We start from the raw sequence: 23,334 nt of genomic DNA on the forward strand, positions 1-23,334 counted from the left end.
TGGTTAGAGGAGTTCTGTCAACAGACTGGCTGAGAGGAAGTACCGTATTACCTTTGAGGAAGTACTGTATTACCATTGAGGAAGTACCGTATTACCTTTGAGGAAGTACCGTATTACCTTTGAGGAAGTACCGTCACCTTTGAGGAAGTACCGTTACCTTTGAGGAAGTACTGTATTACCTTTGAGGAAGTACCGTTACCTTTGAGGAAGTACTGTTACCTTTGAGGAAGTACCGTCACCTTTGAGGAAGTACCGTCACCTTTGAGGAAGTACCGTTACCTTTGAGGAAGTACTGTATTACCATTGAGGAAGTACCGTTACCTTTGAGGAAGTACCTTTACCTTTGAGGAAGTACCGTATTACCATTGAGGAAGTACCGTTACCTTTGAGGAAGTACCTTTACCTTTGAGGAAGTACTGTATTACCATTGAGGAAGTACCGTTACCTTTGAGGAAGTACCTTTACCTTTGAGGAAGTACCGTATTACCATTGAGGAAGTACCGTTACCTTTGAGGAAGTACCGTTACCTTTGAGGAAGTACCTTTACCTTTGAGGAAGTACCGTATTACCATTGAGGAAGTACCGTTACCTTTGAGGAAGTACCGTTACCTTTGAGGAAGTACCGTTGCCTTTGAGGAAGTACCGTATTACCTTTGAGGAAGTACCTTTACCTTTGAGGAAGTACCGTATTATCATTGAGGAAGTACCTTTACCTTTGAGGAAGTACCGTATTACCATTGAGGAAGTACCGTCACCTTTGAGGAAGTACCATTACCTTTGAGGAAGTACTGTATTACCATTGAGGAAGTACCGTTACCTTTGAGGAAGTACCTTTACCTTTGAGGAAGTACCGTATTACCATTGAGGAAGTACCGTTACCTTTGAGGAAGTACCGTCACCTTTGAGGAAGTACCGTTACCTTTGAGGAAGTACTGTATTACCATTGAGGAAGTACCGTTACCTTTGAGGAAGTACCTTTACCTTTGAGGAAGTACCGTATTACCATTGAGGAAGTACCGTTACCTTTGAGGAAGTACCGTTACCTTTGAGGAAGTACCGTTGCCTTTGAGGAAGTACCGTATTACCTTTGAGGAAGTACCGTTGCCTTTGAGGAAGTACCGTTGCCTTTGAGGAAGTACCGTATTACCTTTGAGGAAGTACCGTTACCTTTGAGGAAGTACCGTTACCTTTGAGGAAGTACCGTTGCCTTTGAGGAAGTACCGTATTACCTTTGAGGAAGTACCGTTACCTTTGAGGAAGTACCTTTGAGGAAGTACCGTATTACCTTTGAGGAAGTACAGTATTACCTTTGAGGAAGTACCGTTACCTTTGAGGAAGTGAAGGATCTGAACTCTTCTTCCACCAACAGGCTGCTCTGAAACAAAGAGATCAATAAAAACAGACACGGTGTCAAGATGAGAACATAGTTTACGTTTATTTAAAGGCTGATTCCACCAGAAACACAAAAAAGCCTCAGAGTTCAGGTCTTGAGGCCGTTTCCTGTCAGTAAAAACCTGCCGTCAGAGCTCCAAACCAGCGAGGACCGAAACCTCCAAACACCGACAGAGTGGAATGTCCATTTAGTTCTTACTAGAAAAACACACAGAACCCCAGAACCCGCGGCGAGCTTCAGAACATCGGAAACAAACTCTCTCCTCGAAACGCTTTCTGGCCAAAATGTTCGTCCTCACATTCATTTAATATTTTATCTTTATTATTGTTCAAATACATTTTGTAAATGCAACATGAAAAGCACAATCACACGGAAAATAGACGCGTCTCTTTACACCCTGGAAGATAAAAACAGGCTTTTATTCTTTTTATTGTTTTAATCCCTTGGAACTAAACGGTTGTTTTTTTTTAAAAGGTAGAAAAAACAGCTTCCTGCTGGTTTAAACTGGACAGGAAGTTACTGCCGGTCTAAACCACCTCACGTCCTGCTACGTCCTGATTGGTCAGCGGTCGCTGTGCCGCTCTCGGATTGGTTCTAAACCAACCAGGACTCTACGAGGGCGCAACCACAGCAATGAAAACCCTCTCACGACTCTCAGACCGCTGGAACTCCTCAGGAACCGTTTTTATTTAACTCAGAAACAACCGGTCAGACGGTCCGGGAAAATAATCATTTCCACACAAAAACATTTGACGGTTTCTGCGTGAAATACATTATCTGACGCGTTTCATTGATGATCAAACAAAACCAGCAATTTGACTGTTTTTTAAATCATTTTCTGACACTTTATAGACAAAACGTCCAAAAAAACCTGATTAATCAGCTTTGAGTTACTTTTACAAACAAATACGACAAAGAAAGTCACAAGATCCAGCTCCTCAAAGCGTGAATATCATCGTCCGATCGGAACAAACCCTCATCTCAGGATTTATCAACAGAAATAAAACAAACATCGTGAGATTAATCGATATTTTGGTTCTTCTTGGTTCTCCGTAGGTTCCAGGAGCTTCCAGACGCTACGACTCAGAAACAATCTGCTGTACAGGTCGAGCTGCAGTAGTGGTTATTGAAGAAAATACATAGTGGGAACATTCAGCCAGCTACCTGTATACACCTGTCTGTCTGTCTGTCTATCTGTCTGTCTGTCTGTCTGTCTGTCTGTCTGTCTGTCTGTCTGTCTGTCTGTCTGTCTGTCTGTCTGTCTGTCTGTCTGCCTGTCTGTCTGTCTGCCTGTCTGTCTGTCTGTCTGTCTGTCTGTCTGTCTGTCTGTTTGTCTACCTGTCTGTCTGTCTACCTGTCTGTTTGTCTACCTGTCTGTCTGTCTGTGGCCTAACCTTTACAGAGAGCAGAGACACCGGCGCTGCTTAAAAACTAGTAAAAAGGCAGAACAGCAACATAAAGGAAACAGTAAATGCAGGTTAAGTAAGCGAGCAGGTTTACATCTTTTCTTTTCTTTAAGTAAAGAAATAACAGGAAGAGAAAGAGGCCCGGAGGGGAAGAGAACCCCCGAATATATTCAAGCAGGAAGCTAATAGACATACCTGTGCTCGCCTCAGAGGGGCGAGAAGCTAAAACCGCTACGAACAAATCACAAAATACAGTTGTTGTTTCTTTTAACGGTAACACGTTCCCTAAGTCTGTTTGTTTTTTTTCCCTTCTTCTTCTTCTTCTTCTGTCCTTTCCCGGGACGTCCCGTCGCCGTCGTCTCCTCCAGGCTTCGTCCTTCAAAAACAAAAACAAAAACAGAAGGCGGGACATGAAAGCGGTCCAGGTGGCGTTACCTGAACACACCCGGCTTCACCAAGAGTCCAGTCCTGATCCTCACGACGGCCCCGCTGTGTTAAAAGTCCAACTACGGCAAATATATCTACGATTCATATATTTATAGAGCTGGAGGCCAAACCGTCCTTTCCTTCATTCCACCACTGAGCTACAGAGCCTTCCTCCTCCTCCTCCTCCTCCTCCTCCATAGTAATGAAAATGAATGGAGAGATCAGAAAGTCCAGTCTATATTGTGGCCCTCCCCCCCATGAACCCCGGACCACCACACCGCTCTCCCTCTCTCTCGCCCCCCCAGCGTCAGTCTGCGGAGACGCTAAAAACAGGCGCTCCGGCGGACCGAGCACACATCCAGGAGGCGAGGGTTCCTTCTGTTCCATCCCAAAGGAAGAGGAAGTTCTTCCAGGTGAGAGGATGTCCACAGAGGGTGGGGGGGTAGTGGTGGTGAAGGGGTGTGTGTGTGTGTGTGTGTGTGTGTGTGTGTGTGTGTGTGTGTGTGGGGGGTTATGATCCTCAATGTTCAGATTTCCGCGGGTTGAAGGAAACCCGGCGGTAGAAGAGATCCCCGCGCACCTTCCAGTCCAGGAGGGGCGTCACCGCTCCTCGACAGACGAGGGGGGGGGGGGGGGGGGGGGGGGGGGGGTGGGGGGTGTTTCAGCCTCGTCATCGGTTGCCTCCACCTTCTTCTTGACCGGTTTTAATTTTTCCATTTTCGTTTGGAGTTCGTCTTCGTCAAACCTTTGTTTTCGTCCCCCCTCCTCCCCCTCACGTTTCTTCTTCTCCTGGTGGTTGTTTTAGTTTTTAAACGTCGACACACGTCCGGACTCAAAGCGCCGCCTCGTGGGCCGGCCGTTCAGTGAGGCGGGTTCATGGCGCCGTGACCTCGCTGCTGCTTCTGCTTCTGCTGCAGGAGGAGCTGCTCCAGAGCCGACGGGCCCGGCTGCATCATGGAGCTCGACCAGATCGACTGCAAGGGGGGACAAGTGTTAGCATGATGCTAATGATGCTAATGTTGCTAATAATGCTAATAATGCTAATGATGCTCATGATGCTAATGATGCTAATGTTGCTAATAATGCTAATGTTGCTAATGATGCTAATAATGCTAATGATGCTAATAATGCTAATAATGCTAATCCTACAGAGCTTCGTATTTCTGGTTAACCTCAATTCATATTAAATACATCTGGACCTCCTGAACCCTCAGAACCACCTTCACCCCCTGATCCCTCAGAACCCCATCCCTCTGGACCCACAGAACCCTCTGGACCCCCTGATCCCTCAGAACCATCTTCTGTTGATTCTGACTGAAACCATTTAATAGAAGGATCGTTATAGAAATTAACACGTTAAATATAATGAAGCTGTTATTCTCAGGTAAAACCTGTAAAGACAGAAAAGGGGTCTGGGGGGACGTCAGCGGACCTTGAGGCTGTCGAGCAGCACGGTGGAGGACGACTCCTCCATAGGAGACTCCTGATTGGTCCAGGAGCTGCCGGTCGGCCCGGCCTGGTGCCAGCTGTTGTCTGAAGCTGCGGAGGACGCTGCAGCCGGCAGGTAGTCCAGTCCGAACCCGCTGACCGCTCCTAGACCACAACACACCACATGTCAACATCTGGCAGCAAAGCTCAGCATTCATCAAACCCTCTGAACCCCGTCCCTCTGGACCCTCTGGACCTCCTGAACCCTCTGGACCCTCTGATCCCTCTGTACCTCCTGAATCCTCAGAACCCTCTTGACCCCCTGATCTCTCTAGACCCTCTGAACCCTGTCCCCTCCCTCACCGGTCTTGTCGGCCTTCCAGCGGTCCACCATCCTGCGGTCCCGGCTGTCCGGAGTGCCTATGGGCCCGAAGTTAGAGAAGGGCATGGCTCCGTGGTTGTGTGTGGGGGGGGAGGACGGCAGGCTGCTGGGGTTGGAGGAGTGAGGGGATTGGCTGGCCGGGGTGGAGTGATCTGCCAATCAGATAGCAGCACGTTTCACAGACTGCACCGCTACACATAAATGTTGTTTAGAAATGTTGTTTACGCGTGAACGGCCGTGAAGTACCGGAGCTGGCGGGGAGGGAGGGGGACCAGGGAGTCCCTTCAAACAGCGAGTAGAGGGACGGCTCCTGGTGCATCATGGGAGCGTCGGGCTTGGAGCTGGGCGGCAGGTTCTTGCCGTACGCCTGACTGAAGATGCTGTTCTGGTTGTACTCCTGGACACACAAGCAGGTTCATACATCACAGCTCTGATCCAGCAGGCAGACCGGTACAAAGTCAGACGAGGGGCGTGAGGAACTATACATCTATATACAATCAATGAGACGAACAGAGATCCACGTCTGCTGATTCAATCTACAAACACTGTTTTTTAGAGTGAGATTGTGATATAACATTGTATTTGTGAGTTGATGCTGTATTTTATTATATTTTCCTGGAAGTTGGAGCCTCACACTTAACTTATTGTTCTATAATCTGAATCTCAGAGTGTCTGAATAATGATCAACTCTGCCATCTGGTGGTTGAACAACGTCACAACGGACTTTACATTTCTTGAGACTTGAATCAGTCTCTTAAAGAATTAATATGCAACTTTTCTGAGATGACCTCTCAATCAACGGTTTCATTTGGTCTCCTGTCAACGGCGTCATGACATAAAATGCTGTATTCTTCTCTTACTGTGTCACTGATCTTACCTGTAGACATCATAAACATATGAAATAAAGTGCGTTACGTAAAGTTATCCGTCTCTACGGCTGAGTTCTTCCCTTTTATGTCCTTTAGGCTCAGTTTCCAGTAACTCCTCCATGTTACCGTCTGTACGACTCTCGTGACGTGATCGTAACATTCGACTTGGTGTTCTAGTCGTCTAACGTCTCACATCAGGGCTCCTCTATCTACAGGAAACACATGTTGTGATTTTGGTTTTTGGATTTTGGAGGAAATGGGCAGCGACATCTAGCGTTACAGCAGAGGAGGAGGAGGTTTGACACACAAGGATTCAATTTAAAGGACATTTTAAATCAGTTTAAAACAGGATTTGTCTCACGACAGTTACCTGTTGTAGGTAGTATTTTAGCATCAGATGTCTGGATCTTAAGTTATCAGAGGAACAAGCTGAGCTAACGTTAGTGTCAGACGTCTGGATCTCAAGTTATCAGAGGAACAAGCTGAGCTAACGTTAGCGTCAGACGTCTGGATCTTAAGTTATCAGAGGAACAAGCTGAGCTAACGTTAGCGTCAGACGTCTGGATCTTAAGTTATCAGAGGAACAAGCTGAGCTAACGTTAGCGTCAGACGTCTGGATCTTAAGTTATCAGAGGAACAAGCTGAGCTAACGTTAGCGTCAGACGTCTGGATCTTAAGTTATCAGAGGAACAAGCTGAGCTAACGTTAGCGTCAGACGTCTGGATCTTAAGTTATCAGAGGAACAAGCTGAGCTAACGTTAGCGTCAGACGTCTGGATCTTAAGTTATCAGAGGAACAGGCTGAGCTAACGTTAGCGTCAGACGTCTGGATCTTAAGTTATCAGAGGAACAAGCTGAGCTAACGTTAGCGTCAGACGTCTGGATCTTAAGTTATCAGAGGAACAAGCTGAGCTAACGTTAGCGTCAGACGTCTGGATCTTAAGTTATCAGAGGAACAGGCTGAGCTAACGTTAGCGTCAGACGTCTGGATCTTAAGTTATCAGAGGAACAGGCTGAGCTAACGTTAGCGTCAGACGTCTGGATCTTAAGTTATCAGAGGAACAAGCTCAGCTAACGTTAGCGTCAGACGTCTGGATCTTAAGTTATCAGAGGAACAAGCTGAGCTAACGTTAGCGTCAGACGTCTGGATCTAAAGTTATCAGAGGAACAGGCTGAGCTAACGTTGGATGACGGGTCTGACCTGCATGGGGAAGCCAGAAATGGGCAGAAGAGACGAGACGACCTCGGGGCCGCTCTCCATCCTGGTCTGATTCGGCAGCTGCAGAGACCAAAGGACAGACGGGATGAGGACCAGCAGACATCTATATTTACATATATGTTATATTTATCAGTAAAAGCCCTGCAGCTGAAGGGAATGTGACCAAAGGAAGTTAAGAAGCTGGAGAACTTCTACTGTGAAGCAGAAGTTCATGTAAATCTGTATTTGTATGTTGTTGCTTCGGTTCGTTGGACACAGAACAACTCTGTTATCACTAAACTAGGACCTGAGACTAATTTCTTTAAAATCTGAAGCCCCAGTAGTCTGACCGTCAACAGGAACCTCACACAGGATATTTGAAGATTAGGAACTTTAGAAAACTCTGGATTAACTACAGGAGATCTCCTTTGTAGCTGTCCGACTCTTCTTTTTATTACATGTGAACACATCATGATAACGTTATGATGTACTCATGTTCATGTTGTTTACAATGAAACATGATCAGAGACTAGAAACACAAGTTCTACTGAGTCAGTGAAACTTTATTTACACTCTGATGGTTAACGTTTAAACTTTATTTACACTGATGGTTAACGTTTAAACTTTATTTACACTGATGGTTAACGTTTAAACTTTATTTACACTCTGATGGTTAACGTTTAAACTTTATTTACACTGATGGTTAACGTTTAAACTTTATTTACACTCTGATGGTTAACGTTTAAACTTTATTTACACTCTGATGGTTAACGTTTAAACTTTATTTACACTCTGATGGTTAACGTTTAAACTTTATTTACACTCTGATGGTTAACGTTTAAACTTTATTTACACTCTGATGGTTAACGTTTAAACTTTATTTACACTCTGATGGTTAACGTTTAAACTTTATTTACACTCTGATGGTTAACGTTAAACTTTATTTACACTCTGATGGTTAACGTTTAAACTTTATTTACACTCTGATGGTTAACGTTTAAACTTTATTTACACTGATGGTTAACGTTTAAACTTTATTTACACTGATGGTTAACGTTTAAACTTTATTTACACTCTGATGGTTAACGTTTAAACTTTATTTACTCTGATGGTTAATGTTTAAACTTTATTTACACTCTGATGGTTAACGTTTAAACTTTATTTACACTCTGATGGTTAACGTTTAAACTTTATTTACACTCTGATGGTTAACGTTAAACTTTATTTACACTCTGATGGTTAACGTTTAAACTTTATTTACACTGATGGTTAACGTTTAAACTTTATTTACACTGATGGTTAACGCTTAAACTTTATTTACACTGTGATGGTTAACGTTTAAACTTTATTTACACTCTGATGGTTAACGTTTAAACTTTATTTACTCTGATGGTTAACGTTTAAACTTTATTTACACTGTGATGGTTAACGTTAAACTTTATTTACACTCTGATGGTTAACGTTTAAACTTTATTTACACTCTGATGGTTAACGTTTAAACTTCATTTACACTCTGATGGTTAACGTTTAAACTTTATTTACTCTGATGGTTAACGTTTAAACTTTATTTACTCTGATGGTTAACGTTTAAACTTTATTTACACTGTGATGGTTAACGTTAAACTTTATTTACACTCTGATGGTTAACGTTTAAACTTTATTTACACTCTGATGGTTAACGTTTAAACTTTATTTACACTCTGATGGTTAACGTTAAACTTTATTTACACTCTGATGGTTAACGTTTAAACTTTATTTACACTCTGATGGTTAACGTTTAAACTTTATTTACACTGATGGTTAACGTTTAAACTTTATTTACACTGATGGTTAACGTTTAAACTTTATTTACACTCTGATGGTTAACGTTTAAACTTTATTTACTCTGATGGTTAATGTTTAAACTTTATTTACACTCTGATGGTTAACGTTTAAACTTTATTTACACTCTGATGGTTAACGTTTAAACTTTATTTACACTCTGATGGTTAACGTTAAACTTTATTTACACTCTGATGGTTAACGTTTAAACTTTATTTACACTGATGGTTAACGTTTAAACTTTATTTACACTGATGGTTAACGTTTAAACTTTATTTACACTGTGATGGTTAACGTTAAACTTTATTTACACTCTGATGGTTAACGTTTAAACTTTATTTACACTCTGATGGTTAACGTTTAAACTTCATTTACACTCTGATGGTTAACGTTTAAACTTTATTTACTCTGATGGTTAACGTTTAAACTTTATTTACACTGTGATGGTTAACGTTAAACTTTATTTACACTCTGATGGTTAACGTTTAAACTTTATTTACACTCTGATGGTTAACGTTTAAACTTCATTTACACTCTGATGGTTAACGATAAACTGTGAGGGAGGTTCTATTGGATGTTTTAGAAAAGGAATCGAGGTGTGAAAGTTTGAGAGCTTCATTTGGGCAAATGAAATGATCTGATTGTGTCTGTGAAACAACAAACCGAGCCACAAGATAATAACACTATCACGAGACTCTGGCTGTAGGTCTGGGTGGGGTCGGGGGTGTTGGAGGCAGAAAGCAGCGCTACATACAAATATGTTTGGTCCAGGAGCAGAGCTAAGAGGGCCGGCCAAGGCCTGGAAGAAATCAGGAGGCTTAGAAAAGACGAGCTCCTCCTCCTCCTCAAAGTCTGCTAGAGTTTTTAACAGGTCGGGAGGTAGAAGAGGCTTGTTGTCCTGGTGAGAGATGAAGCCAGAGGAGGAAGAGGAGGAAGAAAAAGAAGAAGAAGAAGAAGAAGAAGAGGGGTAAAATAAACAAGGCAAGCCAGTAAGACTGAGCTGGAAAAGAAGGAAAGTTCAGCCAAAAGCTCTGGAAGAATGAAGCAAAGATCAGAGTTCTGCATCATTCAGCAGGTGTTTATGTTGAACATCAATATCAACAGATTCATAGTCCGTCACGTGACACCAGTTAGAGAGAGAATGTCCTCGTCACAATAACTATGATGTAGTTCCATATATATTGAATCAGCCAACAGTCTCAACAACTGACTGTCAGATCAAATAAATAAAGTGATACAAATAATAATAATTATGTTAGAATATAAAATAATATCTCAACAATATTTATTGTCAGTTTTTAAATTGAACTGGATGAATTATAAATGATGTATACATCACAAAAGAGACGAAGAGGAAAAGAAAAAGAAGCACAGAGACAGAAAAGCAGCAGGTCCCCCTCCTGCTCCTCCTCCGCCCCCCCCTCCGTCCTTCCTTCCTCCCTTCCCCCCTCTCACCCTCCCCCCCCTCCTCCTCCTCCTCCTCCCTCAGAGAGATGCTCACCTCAAAGGGGGGGCCCCGGGGCCCACCGGAGCCGTCCTGCTCGGAGCAGATACCGCCTGGCGGAGGCCTCTTCATGCGGTCCGCCATCACGGCCAGACCGTCCCCCATCCTGTAGGTGGGCTCCCAGTAGAAGTCCTGCATCTTGACGTTGGGGTACTTGATCTTCTTCTCCATGCTGGCCGGCTGCAGCTGGTGCTCGTACAGTTTGAGAGGATCCTGAGCCGCCATGTAGAAGGTCTGCTGCTGCTGCTGAGGCTGCTTCATGGACATCTGCATGGGGGGGATCTTCTGCAGAGCAGCCTGAGCCTGGTTCCACATCTGAGCCGGCTGATCCTGGACCTGCATGTACTGCCCAGACCAGAGACACAAACACAGTAAACGTACCGTCAACCTCAGTGTGTGTGTGTGTGTGTGTCTGGTTTAACTGACACTGACCTGCTGCAGACCCGGGTGGTGAGGTGGACTCTTCCCCATCCCGACCTGCTGGACCGGTTTGGTGGGAGACTGCTGCTGCTGGCTCATTGCCTGCACCTGCAGCTGGACCGACTGCTGCATGGCCTGGTTCTGGCCCTGGTTCATGGGGACCGAGGACCCGGGCCCCTGACCCGGCCCGGGACCGGAGGGCCTCTGCTGACTGTAGGGAATGTGGGACTGCTTCCCGGCCTGGCCACCGGCCTGGGCGTGGACGCCCGGCTGGAGGAACGGACCGGGGACGGACACTCCGGTGGAGAAGGTGAAGCCCGGGTTCACCTGGAGACCCGGGAACGCCACCGGGGGAGGGATCACGTAGGCCGAGGGGGGGAAACCTGCAGGAACCAAATCAGCTGCCATCAGACAAATGTGGATCCATTTCAGTGAGGCGGCTGAGTGGTCTGGATCCATTAAACCAGCGGTCTGCAGACCGGCACCGGGCCACACAGAAAGAATTCATATTAGATTATTTCCGTTTTATTCATTATCAGAGTCTGAAAGATGTTTTATTTTGAAAAACGACCGGATTCTCTCCAGATTTCATCCGCCTGAGGCTCTCGACATGTCGAGACGTTTGTCTCGGTCACGTAATCCGTGACCTCAAACATGCAGCCCGCAAGCTGGAGACGACGAGTCAAACACGTCTGGAGAGCTTCTTTACAAAGAGGAGACAGAAGAAGAGCCGACAACTTCCAAGACAAAGAAAGCTTCATTTAACAGACAACATCAGGAGTCTAATTAAATATCAGGAGTCTTTCTGACGGACAAGCCCGCTCTGCAGAATAAGAGGAAGATCAGCTGCTGGAGGTTGTAGATGACGGAGGCCTTAAAGCCTTAAAGTCTGTTTGAGACAACAGCTCTGCTGGTGTTTAGATTAAAGGCTGAATATCCTGAGATCTCCACTAAAGCACTGAAACCTGCTTCCATGTCACACATCCTCTCTGTGAAGCGAGATGTTCTGCAGTGACAGCGATCTAACATAACGCAGTAAACTGGACACGAGGACTTCAGGTGTCATCGTCTCCTTTAACCAGACAAAGAGAAACTGCTGCTCTACACCACAGATGATCAGAACATTTGAAAACGTGAAACACTTTAAGATATTAAAACAAAACATGGCTGCAGATTATTATTAATCTGTTAACCCTCTGAACACCCAAACACCCGCCGATGGGACACGAATGACCTTCAAAGAAAGTGTAAAAACTGTCATTATCGTCAGGTTTTCATCTTTCTGACGGTCCTTGAACACATCATATGAGACGCTTTTTAACGAAGATTAAAATGTTGATATTTAATCAAGAACATTTTACTCTTCATGTCTCATTTAAAGTCTCTCCACAAAACTAGTGCTGGGCAACTTAACGCGTCATTATCGCGTTAACACGTTAATTCACTAACGCCGACAATTATTTCAATATAACTGCTGTTGTGTGAAGAGAATCCTGCTGTTAACAACAGCCTGATGAGTTTAACGTATTTAAACCAAATGTTGTTGACCTTTAGTTCATAGAGCAGCACTTTAACACACAAGAGCTCAACACACTACTTTAGATTCACTATGAACTTTAACATAACAATGAGATTAATCACCATTAAACACTGTGATCGCTGCCCAGCACTAATAAAAACATTACACTGTGAGCTCCTCAGTGAAACTATGAAGTCATGATTGATTCATCTGAGACCAGCAGTCATGTGACAACAGATCTGTGACAGTGTGTGTGTGTGTGTGTGTACCAGGTCTGCTGGGCAGTGGTGGGAAGGCTCCAGGGTGATGGATTGGGATGAACTGGGAAGAGCAGGTGGTCTGAGTTTGAGTGACGGGACTCTTCTTGGCCTCAGACACCGGAGTCTTCCTCAGCTCCGTCTGCGCCTTCACCTGAAAGAGAGAAAACAAGTCCGACATCATCGTCATCATCACCAGAAGGTCTAAATGAGCTCCTCCCTCTGTGGACCGTTCCCACATCTCTACCTGTTTTCCAGCCTCAGCGCTCTTCTCGTGGCCGGCCTTCTTCAGGTCGCTCTTCCTCTTCCCGTCCCTCTTCAGCTCTCCTTTCCCAGCGGCCCCGTTGCCCTTAACGAAGTCCCGGCGCTCCTTGCCGCTGTCCTTCAGGTGATGGCTGCGCGTGGGCTCTCGGCTCTGCTCTCGGGGTTTGATGTTCTCCTTGAAGGTGACGACGGGTCGCTCGCCGCCGTCGGGCCACGAGCTCTGCGAGCTCTTCCCCGCCGACAGCACCGACTTCAGGCCGGAGTTCCCGCCGTCATTGGGAAGCTGCTCGGCGTTGGACGACTCCTGCAGCACCGGCGCCTCCTTCTCCTGGGGCTCCTCAACCGCCTGCTCTGGAATGTCAGTGATGAAGACGAGGAGGCCGTCTTCGCTCACCCTGTACTGGATCAGCCTGTAGAGAGGAGACGGACAACATCATGCTGTAATGAAGAAGACTTGAAACTAGAGATTGAGACCATAAACTCATGTTTACAATGTTTACTGAGGTAATAAATCAAGAGAGAAGTAGAGTCATTTTCTCATAGACTTCTATACAACCAGAGGAGTCGCCCCCTGGTGGACACTAGAGAGAATGCAGCTTTAACACATGAAGCTTTGAAGCTTTGAAGAACTTTAAAGAACCGGAGGTTTGTCTCCTGAAGCCAACACAAAGACGTCACAGGACATCGTGGTCCCCGGGTTAGTTTATCTTTCACTGTGACGGAGCAGATGGAAACTCACCCTGGCTGGTTGTCGGCCACCCATTTGCCCAAACTGATGAGTCTCTGATGTCGAGTGTGGACCGGCAGGCCGTCCCTGTCCACCAGGATGCCCTGATGACCTTTAGTGAAGTCCAGGGACCTGAAACACCAGCAGTCATCAAAACATGAAAACATTCGGACTGATTCACCGACCAGCATCCCACCGTTCAACCCTCATCCCGCCGCTCAACCCTCATCCCGCCGTTCAACCCTCATCCCGCCGTTCAACCCTCATCCCGCCGTTCAACCCTCATCCCGCCGCTCAACCCTCATCCCTCATCCCGCCGTTCAACCCTCATCCCGCCGTTCAACCCTCATCCCGCCGTACAACCCTCATCCCGCCGCTCAACCCTCATCCCGCCGTTCAACCCTCATCCCGCCGCTCAACCCTCATCCCGCCGTTCAACCCTCATCCCACCGCCCGATCCGAATCCCACCGCCCGATCCGAATCCCACCGTTCAACCCTCATCCCGCCGTTCAACCCTCATCCCACCGCTCAACCCTCATCCCGCCGTTCAACCCTCATCCCACCGCCCGATCCGAATCCCACCGTTCAACCCTCATCCCGCCGTTCAACCCTCATCCCGCCGTTCAACCCTCATCCCGCCGCTCAACCCTCATCCCGCCGCTCAACCCTCATCCCTCATCCCGCCGTTCAACCCTCATCCCGCCGTTCAACCCTCATCCCGCCATTCAACCCTCATCCCGCCGCTCAACCCTCATCCCGCCGTTCAACCCTCATCCCACCGCTCAACCCTCATCCCGCCGTTCAACCCTCATCCCACCGCCCGATCCGAATCCCACCGCCCGATCCGAATCCCACCGTTCAACCCTCATCCCGCCGTTCAACCCTCATCCCGCCGTTCAACCCTCATCCCGCCGCTCAACCCTCATCCCGCCGTTCAACCCTCATCCCACCGCCCGATCCGAATCCCACCGTTCAACCCTCATCCCGCCGTTCAACCCTCATCCCGCCGTTCAACCCTCATCCCGCCGTTCAACCCTCATCCCGCCGCTCAACCCTCATCCCGCCGCTCAACCCTCATCCCGCCGTTCAACCCTCATCCCGCCGCTCAACCCTCATCCCGCCGTTCAACCCTCATCCCACCGCCCGATCCGAATCCCACCGTTCAACCCTCATCCCGCCGTTCAACCCTCATCCCACCGTTCAACCCTCATCCCACCGCCCGATCCGAATCCCACCGTTCAACCCTCATCCCACCGTTCAACCCTCATCCCGCCGTTCAACCCTCATCCCACCGCCCGATCCGAATCCCACCGTTCAACCCTCATCCCACCGCCCGATCCGAATCCCACCACCTGATCCGAATCCCACCGTTCAACCCTCATCCCACCGTTCAACCCTCATCCCACCGTTCAACCCTCATCCCACCGCCCGATCCGAATCCCACCGTTCAACCCTCATCCCGCCGTTCAACCCTCATCCCGACGTTCAACCCTCATCCCGCCGTTCAACCCTCATCCCGCCGCTCAACCCTCATCCCTCATCCTGCCGTTCAACCCTCATCCCGCCGTTCAACCCTCATCCCGCCATTCAACCCTCATCCCGCCGCTCAACCCTCATCCCGCCGTTCAACCCTCATCCCACCGCTCAACCCTCATCCCACCGCTCAACCCTCATCCCGCCGTTCAACCCTCATCCCACCGCCCGATCCGAATCCCACCGCCCGATCCGAATCCCACCGTTAGACCCTCATCCCGCCGTTCAACCCTCATCCCGCCGTTCAACCCTCATCCCGCCGTTCAACCCTCATCCCGCCGCTCAACCCTCATCCCGCCGTTCAACCCTCATCCCACCGCCCGATCCGAATCCCACCGTTCAACCCTCATCCCGCCGTTCAACCCTCATCCCGCCGTTCAACCCTCATCCCGCCGCTCAACCCTCATCCCGCCGTTCAACCCTCATCCCGCCGCTCAACCCTCATCCCGCCGTTCAACCCTCATCCCACCGCCCGATCCGAATCCCACCGCCCGATCCGAATCCCACCGTTCAACCCTCATCCCGCCGTTCAACCCTCATCCCGCCGTTCAACCCTCATCCCGCCGCTCAACCCTCATCCCGCCGTTCAACCCTCATCCCGCCGCTCAACCCTCATCCCGCCGTTCAACCCTCATCCCACCGCCCGATCCGAATCCCACCGCCCGATCCGAATCCCACCGTTCAACCCTCATCCCGCCGTTCAACCCTCATCCCACCGTTCAACCCTCATCCCACCGCCCGATCCGAATCCCACCGCCCGATCCGAATCCCACCGTTCAACCCTCATCCCACCGTTCAACCCTCATCCCGCCGTTCAACCCTCATCCCGCCGTTCAACCCTCATCCCACCGCCCGATCCGAATCCCACCGTTCAACCCTCATCCCGCCGTTCAACCCTCATCCCGCCGTTCAACCCTCATCCCACCGTTCAACCCTCATCCCACCGCCCGATCCGAATCCCACCGCCCGATCCGAATCCCACCGTTCAACCCTCATCCCGCCGTTCAACCCTCATCCCACCGCCCGATCCGAATCCCACCGTTCAACCCTCTTCCCGCCGTTCAACCCTCATCCCGCCGCTCAACCCTCATCCCGCCGTTCAACCCTCATCCCACCGCTCAACCCTCATCCCGCCGTTCAACCCTCATTCCACCGCCCGATCCGAATCCCACCGCCCGATCCGAATCCCACCGCTCAACCCTCATCCCGCCGTTCAACCCTCATCCCACCGCCCGATCCGAATCCCACCGCCCGATCCGAATCCCACCGTTCAACCCTCATCCCGCCGTTCAACCCTCATCCCACCGTTCAACCCTCATCCCACCGCCTGATCCGAATCCCACCGCCCGATCCGAATCCCACCGTTCAACCCTCATCCCGCCGTTCAACCCTCATCCCGCCGTTCAACCCTCATCCCACCGCTCAACCCTCATCCCGCCGTTCAACCCTCATCCCACCGCCCGATCCGAATCCCACCGTTCAACCCTCATCCCGCCGTTCAACCCTCATCCCACCGCTCAACCCTCATCCCGCCGCTAGACCCTCATCCCACCTCCAGACCCTCATCCCAGGACTTAATTGAAGGAGGGAGTACCTCAGAGCAGGCCGGAGCGCCAGGAAACCCTGCAGCTCAAACTCCTCTGGAAGGGGCGTCGCTGTGGAAAAAATAAACAAACCTTGAGCTTCACAGGGAGAGCAGCTTCTATTCTGAAGAGACGGCAGGCTACAAATACTACATCCAACATAGAAGCTTTGGTTCCTGGACTTGTTGTCCACTATCATAAAACCTGATTAACCTGAAGAGGACTCAGACCAGAGCTCACATGGATCACTGATAGAGAATCAATACCAGAGGGCGTCCTACCTGAGGAACAGGACACGTCGTCCTCTTTGGGCTGGAAACTGTTGAGGATGGAGACCAGCCAGGGCCAGATACTGAGAGAGTGGGAATAAGGAGTTAAACTTCCTGTCCAGTAACGGTCAAAACAACATTTAGACAACACGACAGAAGACTTACTGCTGCCTCTGGTCCACGGCGGCCTCGGGGAAGACGCTGGGTCTCAGCTTCAGCCAGTCCAGAGACACTTTAATGGCCGGCAGAGGACACTCCCCCATGATCTCCTCTCCTCGGTTCTTGTTGAGCAGAGCACGGCTGCACATGACACCCAGGAAGGACACTGAGGGGAAGTCAAACACCATGAACGTCTGTCTCCTCATACAAACCAAACACACATCAAACACACACAGATGTAAAGAGTCATGAACCTTTAACTAAGCTAGCAGCAACGTTAGCCCACCGGCGGGATGGAAAAGCATGCTTTAATAAATAGAGCTGTTGGTCTGTGGTCTGGGTTTATCTCAGCAGAGCTGCAGAACTTCAGCTGGTATTGCAGTGGTACGATGCAGTGGTACGATGCAGTGGTACGATGCAGTGGTACGATGCAGTGGTACGATGCAGTGGTAAGATGAGTGTTCTTACTGAAGAGTCCGAGCAGCTGGAACCAGCCGACCTGCTGCTCGCTGCTGTAGCTCTGTTCTCCACCGTCGGCGGTCAGGTCTCTGAGGTGGTGGAGCTCAAACAGGTTGATGACGGTGATGTGGACCAGCTGCTGAGCACTGAATGCCTTCTGCAGGATCAGCCTCTGCACACACACACACACACACACACACACAGACACAAGCCGGGTCATCAAACAATCCCTTTTAAAGGTCTCACTGCATGCAGGAATAACACCTGTGTGGACAGTGTTTCACCTGAAACTGCTCCTCCAGTTTCTCCCTCAGGACGTCCAGCTTGTCCAGACTCTTGCTCAGGTAGACGTGACCGTGAAACTTGATGAAGGCCCGGATGAAATCCGACACGCTCCACTTGGTTTTCACCTCATCGCGGCTGCAGAAACACGGAGGATTTGACGGTGAAGAACATCGTCACAGGGATAAGATATCTAGAAGTTTATTTCCTGTCAGCGGGAACTAGAGACTCGGTTCTAAACCAGTTAGTGTGGTCCAGAGTTACTGGTTCTGCTGTCGGTACTCTGGACTCTCTGTCTGTCTCTCTGTTTCCTTCTTCTTGTCTCCTATTTATTGTTTCCTTCCTCTTGTTTCCTATTTCCTTCTTCTTGTCTCCTATTTATTGTTTCCTACTTCTTGTTTCCTATTTTTTGTTTCCTTCTTGTTTCCTATTTTTTGTTTCCTTCTTGTTTCCTATTTTTTGTTTCCTTCTTGTTTCCTACTTCTTGTTTCCTACTTCTTGTTTCCTACTTCTTGTTTCCTTCTCGTTTCCTATTTTTTGTTTTCTTCTTGTTTCCTTCTCGTTTCCTTCTCGTTTCCTGTGACTGAACCCTCCGTTACCTCTCCAGAGCCTTGGACAGAGCCTTCTGCAGGTTGGTGGAGGCTGCTGGGAAAGGGAACTTGACGGCGATGCTGCGGCAGTAGTAGAAGATGGTGGTGAGGTGGTCTCCTTTAGAGGAGGCCAGGATGGCCAGCTGGTTGTAGGGCTGACCTGCAGGAGGAGCACAAAGAGGAGCAACAATCAACACACACACACACACACGCACACACACCGGGAGGAACTACAAACATGGAGCCATCAACACACCGGGAGGAACTACAAACATGGCCACTCTAACCCGAGGGCGCCATTTATTGTTTCTCTTTTTACCATGTTCAGTGTCTTTGGGTACCTTTTAAAGCGCTATACAAATAAAATGTATTATTATTTTGCAACGTTTACTTAGCTAGCTTAGCACAAACACTGGAAGCGGGGGGAAACTGCTAGCCTCGTAGCTCCGGACTCACCGTTGGAGGGGACCAGCTGAGCTGCGTGTCGATAGTACGACTCCGCCTGGCTGGTCTGGTTACGATAACGAGCTGGAAGAGAACAAGTCTGTTTTTAAAATATGCAACACGATCACAGGAAGGAGCTCCGGTGGACGTGGACGTTTCCTCACCGATGTCTCCGAGGTGGACGAGGCAGTGCTGGCAGATGTAGGAACACGAGCTGGGCTGCGGCGTGACGATGGCGCCGCCGACGTTCTGCTTATTGCTGATGATGCCGAGCTGAGACGACTTGACGCGGCACGGGAGGTCCACGTTGAACACGGTGCACAACTCCTGTAGTAACTGGAGACAACACGAGTCACGTCAATACCAAGGAGAGAGGAGAGAGGAGAGGAGAGAAGAGAGAGGAGAGAGGAGAGGAGAGAGGAGAGGAGAGAGAGGAGAGGAGAGAGGAGAGAGGAGAGAGGAGAGGAGAGGAGAGGAGAGAGAGGAGAGAGAGGAGGGGAGAGAGAGGAGAGAGGAGAGAGGAGAGAGAAGAGAGGAGAGGAGAGAGGAGAGGAGAGAGGAGAGAGGAGAGAGAAGAGAGGAGAGGAGAGGAGAGAGAGGAGAGAGAGGAGGGGAGAAGAGAGGAGAGGAGAGGAGAGGGGAGAGAGGAGAGAGGAGAGAGAAGAGAGGAGAGGAGAGGAGAGAGAGGAGAGAGAGGAGAGAGAGGAGAGGAGAGGAGAGGGGAGAGAGGAGAGAGGAGAGAGGAGAGAGGAGAGGAGAGGTCATGGTTCTGTTTCCATAGAGGAGCAGGACTTTTATTTTGAAGAGAAAATCAAGACCACAGAGAGAGAAAGAATGCTCTGAAACTGCTCTTGGAGACTATTTCCTAGTTCCATTCCATAGTTTGACCGATGAAGCTGATTCTGATCCCCATGTCGAACCTGATCCTGCCTGGTCTGCTGGTCCCCCATGAGCCCTGAACCCTACCTGTGTGTAGAAACCACTCGCTGCCTCCAGGAACAGCGACAGGTTGGCCTGGACCTCGCTGCGGTTGGGGTTGGCCCGGTTCTTGGCCTGGCTCTGCAGGGTGGTGATCTGGTTCTTAAAAGCGTGATTCCACCTGCAGGGAACACAGAGAACATCATCGATGGGGGGTAAAGAAGAGCGTTTTCTTTGTTGTCCTGGTTTCAAGCGGAGCAGCTTACAGGTCTTGCTCCACCTTCTTGTCCAGAGCGTACTCCAGGTCGGTCACCAGCATCTTCTGGTACAGATCCTGCAGAGCCTGCCGGGACGTCCACACCTCAGCCGCCCCGAGCTTCGAATCTAACGCACCCAGAGAGAAGAAACCCGTGAACATGAATACATCAATGTAAACTAAAGAACATCTTAAACTAAAGAACATCTAGTGAATTAAAGAACATCTTAAACTAAAGAACATCGAGTGAACTAAAGAACATTTGTTAGTGAAGAGGTTGTTAGAGGATGTTTTGAGGTGATGGTGCAGAACTCTTACCTGTCATGTCCGCCTTCAGGGCTTCTGCCTGTCTGCTCGATGTAAACAAGAGAAGAGAAGGTGAGACGGTTCATCAGAAACAGACAGACAGAGACACAGAGACAGACACACACACACACACACACACACACACACACACACACACACACACACACACAGAGAGACCTCCTTCCTGTTTGTGGATGAGCTAACAGCTAACACACCTGACAGCGATGCAGATACTGTCACTTAATAACATGTAACGGGCTCGTTACGTGAACAGCAGTGACACAGTTTTGATATTTGGGCTCCGACTACTGCCTGGTTCCCAACATGCGACGAAAACACGATACAAAACAACACAAAAACAAGCCCACCCAGCTAGCTACTTATCAACGTGTCTCCGGCCAGTTAAATAAAAACAACAACACACACACAGCTGAATAATCTTTAAGTGGTGCTAATGAACCGATGTGACCGGTAATATGTGACAGCAGCTAATGCTAACCTGACATCCGCAGAAAAGACGCTGCCGAGCTAATGCTAACTAGCAATAACACACCACCACGTCTCTGTGTGTGTGTGCGTGTGTGTGTGTGTGTGTGCGTGTGTGTGTGAGTGAGTGTGGCGGTAACATGAAGCCTTTAAATCAGACTATAAGCGTTACTTATGAATAAAACGACACCAACTTGTGTGAAATATTAAATATAGTTAATTTAAAACGTGAGTGCGTTAGCATCGACTGTTTGTTGATATGTAGCTAGCTAGCGCTAAAACGTTTTAAGCTAGCTTTAGCGTTAGCCACCGAAAACAAAACAAATCCACCTGATGAACGAACAACGTCCGTTTATGAGCCGCAAACCACCGCGTGTGTTACCGGTAGAGGACACCGGACCGGAGGGTCTTACCGGAGGTACTGAGCGATGAGGTTCATCCTGCCGGATCCACCGGTCTATCACACAACGACGGGTCCAGAAGCTAACGCTCCTACCGCCGCCATCTTGTTTCTGTGTGGGTCAGACAGGGCCCGGCGGATGGGAGGAGGAGGAGGAGGAGGAGGAGGAGAGAGGAGAGAGGAGAGAGGAAAGGAGAGAGGAAAGGAGAGAGGAGATGGGAGAGGGGAGAGAGGAGGAAGAGGAGGAGGAGAGAGGAGAGAGGAGAGAGGAGAGTGGAAAGGAGAGAGGAGAGAGGAAAGGAGAGAGGAGATGGGAGAGGGGAGAGGGGAGAGAGGAGGAAGAGGAGGACGTAGCTTCATGTAGACGTAGCTTCAGGATGTAGACGTAGCTTCACGATGTAGACGTAGCTTCAGGATGTAGACGTCGCTTCAGGATGTAGACGTCGCTTTGCGATGTAGACGTAGCTTCAGGATGTAGACGTAGCTTCACGATGTAGACGTAGCTTCAGGATGTAGACGTCGCTTTGCGATGTAGACGTAGCCTCACGATGTAGACGTAGCTTCAGGATGTAGACGTAGGCTCACGATGTAGACGTAGCTTCACGATGTAGACGTAGCTTCAGGATGTAGACGTAGGCTCACGATGTAGACGTAGGCTCACGATGTAGACGTAGCCTCACGATGTAGACGTAGCTTCAGGATGTAGACGTAGGCTCACGATGTAGACGTAGCCTCACGATGTAGACGTAGCTTCAGGATGTAGACGTAGCCTCACGATGTAGACGTAGCTTCACGATGTAGACGTAGGCTCACGATGTAGACGTAGCCTCACGATGTAGACGTAGCTTCAGGATGTAGACGTAGGCTCACGATGTAGACGTAGGCTCGCGATGTAGACGTAGCCTCACGATGTAGACGTAGCTTCAGGATGTAGACGTAGGCTCACGATGTAGACGTAGGCTCACGATGTAGACGTAGCTTCAGGATGTAGACGTAGGCTCACGATGTAGACGTAGGCTCACGATGTAGACGTAGCTTCACGATGTAGACGTAGCTTCAGGATGCAAAAAAAAAGTGACAAATTAGAAAGAAATTGCTTTTATTTTTTAAAGAGCAATAAAAACAAGAAGCAAAATAAAGCAAATGAATAGTGACTGATTAAAAAATAAGTTATGTATCTAATAATAACAATAGTTTACCTCACAGGAAGCTGGTTCCACAGACGAAGCATTATGGGAACTAAAAGCTGCTTCCAGAGGCGGAACGATTCTGTATTCACTCCAATATTCTAGCTATTTCCATTTATCTTAAACCTTGACTCTGCATTTTATACATTTTTAAATGAAATATTGTACTTTTTACATTTTTTACATTTACATTACTTTATTTAACACTCTGTGTTTATGTTTATTACAAAACATTTGATCAGAGTTTTTAAAATATGATGCAAGATCAGTTAATAACCCTATAATGTAGTAGTAATATAAATATAACACTCTGATTTACTTTTGGATGATGGTTCTTCTGTACTTTTACTTTTATTGGAATGTTGTCATATTTCATTATAACATTATGAACGTTTTCACTTCCTCTTTATTATTCCATTCTAACATTAACATTGTGATACATTGTGATACATTGTGATACATTATGATACTTTCTGATACATTCTGATAACATTATGATAACATTATGATACATTATGATACATTATGATACATTATGATAACATTATGATAACATTATGATAACATTATGATACATTATGATAACATTATGATACATTATGATATCTTATGATACATTATGATGCATTATGATAACATTGTGATACATTATGATAACATTATGATAACATTATGATAACATTGTGATACATTATGATAACATTATGATACATTATGATAACATTGTGATACATTATGATAACATTATGATAACATTATGATAACATGATACATTATGATAACATTATGATAACATTATGATAACATGATACATTATGATAACATTATGATACATTATGATACATTCT

The 23,334-nt window shown here is 47.8% G+C and overlaps 1 protein-coding gene across 4 annotated transcripts; it reads right to left on the reverse strand.

Annotated features, from left to right (window-relative positions):
• Positions 1-1,410: 1,410 nt before the first annotated feature.
• smg7 (SMG7 nonsense mediated mRNA decay factor) lies at positions 1,411-21,414 on the reverse strand. 4 transcript variants are annotated; one of them, XR_013767397.1, is made up of 23 exons: positions 21,313-21,414; positions 20,426-20,457; positions 20,118-20,235; positions 19,900-20,032; positions 19,098-19,269; positions 18,946-19,017; positions 18,499-18,649; positions 17,902-18,037; positions 17,627-17,789; positions 17,165-17,324; positions 17,012-17,082; positions 16,742-16,802; positions 13,626-13,745; positions 12,635-13,296; positions 10,859-11,229; positions 10,424-10,771; positions 9,677-9,820; positions 7,105-7,182; positions 5,282-5,432; positions 5,017-5,187; positions 4,658-4,818; positions 2,732-4,199; positions 1,411-2,627 (listed from the first exon to the last, which is right to left on the reverse strand). XR_013767397.1 is itself a non-coding variant. In XM_079174010.1 (23 exons), exons 1-23 carry the CDS (start codon positions 21,336-21,338, stop codon positions 4,086-4,088), a joined length of 3,522 nt encoding a protein of 1,173 aa, XP_079030136.1. In that variant the 5' UTR covers positions 21,339-21,414; the 3' UTR covers positions 1,411-4,085. The 4 variants fall into 4 exon arrangements, 3 of the variants coding, with proteins under 3 accessions (XP_079030136.1, XP_079030135.1, XP_079030137.1); XM_079174010.1 differs by having other exon boundaries at positions 1,411-4,199; positions 12,635-12,776; positions 12,870-13,296; XM_079174009.1 differs by having other exon boundaries at positions 1,411-4,199.
• Positions 21,415-23,334: the final 1,920 nt, after the last annotated feature.

Source organism: Pholis gunnellus (genome assembly GCF_910591455.1).
Source record: "Pholis gunnellus genome assembly, chromosome: 14".
NCBI lineage: Eukaryota > Metazoa > Chordata > Actinopteri > Perciformes > Pholidae > Pholis > Pholis gunnellus.

Excerpts from the sequence above, each read along its gene's own strand:
- smg7 (XM_079174009.1), bottom strand. The coding sequence starts at position 21,338 with ATGAACCTCATCGCTCAGTACCTCCG. Across the intron at positions 19,270-19,899 it reads CGAGTGGTTTCTACACACAG|TTACTACAGGAGTTGTGCAC; the intron begins GTAGGGTTCAGG and ends TGTTGTCTCCAG. Across the intron at positions 19,018-19,097 it reads CGTCCACCTCGGAGACATCG|CTCGTTATCGTAACCAGACC; the intron begins GTGAGGAAACGT and ends GTTCTCTTCCAG.